This window comes from Morone saxatilis, unplaced genomic scaffold (genome assembly GCF_004916995.1).
Source record: "Morone saxatilis isolate NCDOM2014 unplaced genomic scaffold, NCSU_SB_2.0 Contig5, whole genome shotgun sequence".
In the NCBI taxonomy this organism is placed as follows: Eukaryota; Metazoa; Chordata; class Actinopteri; family Moronidae; genus Morone; species Morone saxatilis.
The window spans coordinates 316493-318903 of NW_023340095.1; the positions used below are offsets into that span (position 1 = coordinate 316493).

General features: G+C 35.3%; 1 protein-coding gene and 1 pseudogene across 1 annotated transcript; both read left to right on the plus strand.

Annotated features, from left to right (window-relative positions):
* The window catches only part of LOC118339055, a 3669-nt pseudogene extending 3182 nt beyond the window's left edge, over positions 1-487 (plus strand).
* Positions 488-720: 233 nt separating this feature from the next.
* Positions 721-1628, plus strand: LOC118339059 (olfactory receptor 4D6-like). Its single transcript, XM_035676586.1, is given in 2 exon segments — positions 721-1351; positions 1354-1628. Coding segments are annotated over 2 exon segments (906 nt in total).
* The last annotated feature ends 783 nt before the right edge of the window (positions 1629-2411 follow it).

Here is a 2411-nt window from a genome sequence, read left to right on the forward strand (position 1 = left end):
GAAGAAAGAAGAAAAGTGGGAAACAGACCAGCTGGAGTTGTTCTTCTGATGTTCATGAGCTCTTCTCTTGTGAAAGAGCTCCGGGTATCACAGCCAAAAACTGAGTTAACAAACAAAACAAGAAAAAACAAAGCACACCAACACACCGAGGCGACTGTATGTAGCGCCATCTTAGATGTAGAAAAAAGAAGAAGAAGCTGATGTTAAGGAGTGTCACAGAGTGTCCAGCATAGCTATAGACTCATGCATAACTGATAATCAGACCAATGGTCACCCTCCCAATACTTTCAGCCAATGATGGATGGAATTCTGAATATCTGCCTGTTACATACTACCCACAGGTAGATTGCTGAGCATTGTTAAACGGCCAGCCTTAGGTCCTCTGAAAGATTCATATAATTATCCCTGTGTTTTCCTAGCTCGTACCTGTGGGTTCAGGCCTCCAGAGTTTTATGACGCTGTTTATGTGTTAGTAGATCTTGGTTAAGAGTTTAATGAGGTCTACTGAGAGTGAAACAATCTGATAAAATCATTGCACAAACTCAAACAGTTTATTTTCTGAATTCCTAACACAAACTAAGTACATTCTGTTGTCAGGTAATTATAGAGGAGGTTATAATTTGTGACTTTCTTCTGACATACTTTCACAATTTGTGTTTGTGTTTGCATGTTCGGCAACATACCTGTTTAATTTGGTTACATTTAGTTTATTAAGTCTTAATGGATGATTTAAATGTAACATATATAACTCTTGGTGGCCACGTAGAAGTGCACAAATACAGACATCTTTATGTTGTGATCATGTTTACAGCATATATTCTAATAATCTGCTGTAATTCCATCATCGTATGCCTCATTGTGATTCACCAAAACCTCCATGAGCCTATGTACATTTTCATTGCAGCTCTGTTAGTCAACTCTGTTCTTTTGAGCACTGCTATCTACCCAAAGCTTTTGATTGACTTTTTATCTGAAAAACAGATCATATCTTATCAAGCCTGTCTCTTTCAGATTTTTGTCTTTTACTTTTTAAGCTGTTCAGAGGCAGCCATGGCCTATGACAGGTTTGTGTCTATATGTAAACCTCTGCAATATCCAACTATCATGAGAAAAACAACTGTCAGTATTTTGCTGGTTTTAGCTTGGCTTGTGCCTGCTTGTGAGATTGCGGTGGCAATTGTACTAAATATTAACAACAAACTGTGTAGCTTTACTTTGAAAGGTATTTACTGTAACAATTCAGCTAACTATCTTTACTGTGTAAGTTCAAGAGCACTATCTATATATGGTGTAGTTGTTCTGCTTAATATTACACTTTTCCCTATGCTCTTCATCCTGTTTACATACACAAAGACACAATATCCTATCGAAGTTGTGGAGAAGTCAGGAAAAAAGCTGCACAGACCTGTTTACCACACCTGTTGGTTTTAATCACCTATTCGTTTTTGATTACGTATGACATTATTATAGTTAGACTGGACTCTGATTGTCCAAAAACTGTACGTTTTGTAATGACTTTGCAGATGATCATGTATAATCCTCTCTTTAATCCAGTCATGTATGGACTAAGGGTGAAAGAAATTTCTAAACACCTCAAAAACCTGTTCCGTCAGGCCAAAGTGAACTAATGTATCACCACTAATGTACTCACTTTACAATATTTTTTGTGTAATTATAATCATGGAAGAGATATGAGTTGATCTGGTGCATGATGGAAGGTATTTAATGTAAGGATTTATTTCTATGACTAAAGACAACAACGTAACTACTCATAAAGTTGCTACAGGTATTTAAATATTCAGCGCAACATTTTTATACTGTATGGTAATGACACTTTTTTGCAAAAAACAAGCCCTACTACCAGTAAAAACTTTATTATTAGTGTGAATAAGTTCACTTGAAATGACAGCCATGAACAAGAGTCTTTTTCTTTTTTCTTTGCATTACAGTTTCTGGTGTTCAGTTCAAATAGTACAAACATTGGGCTTGTCTGCATATCAGTGAGAGAATATAAATTAATAATAATTTAATTAAAATACTGTCTGAGTTTACTTTTAAATGGAAACACTGTTTGCCTGTAAAATCAATGTGTTATAATTAAATTTATGTTTGCTGTTGTATATTTGTCTCACTTTATATTAGATAGACATTTTTATTTTCTTTCCTGTGCTTCTCTCTGTGTGTGAGAGTCCTTTATGTTTTTCCTCCAAATCAAGCACCTTGGACAATTGTGATCAGAATCAGAAATACTTTGTCGATCCCTGAGGAGAAATTTGTTAATGTATGATAATGTAGGTCAGGCAATAAAGTAAGAGGCCAAAGTAAAGACAAAATACTTAAAGAAGATAGAGAAGCAGACCATTTGATGCATTTTCGTTTCTTAAATCGGTTTCGGTCCTATTTATCAGATC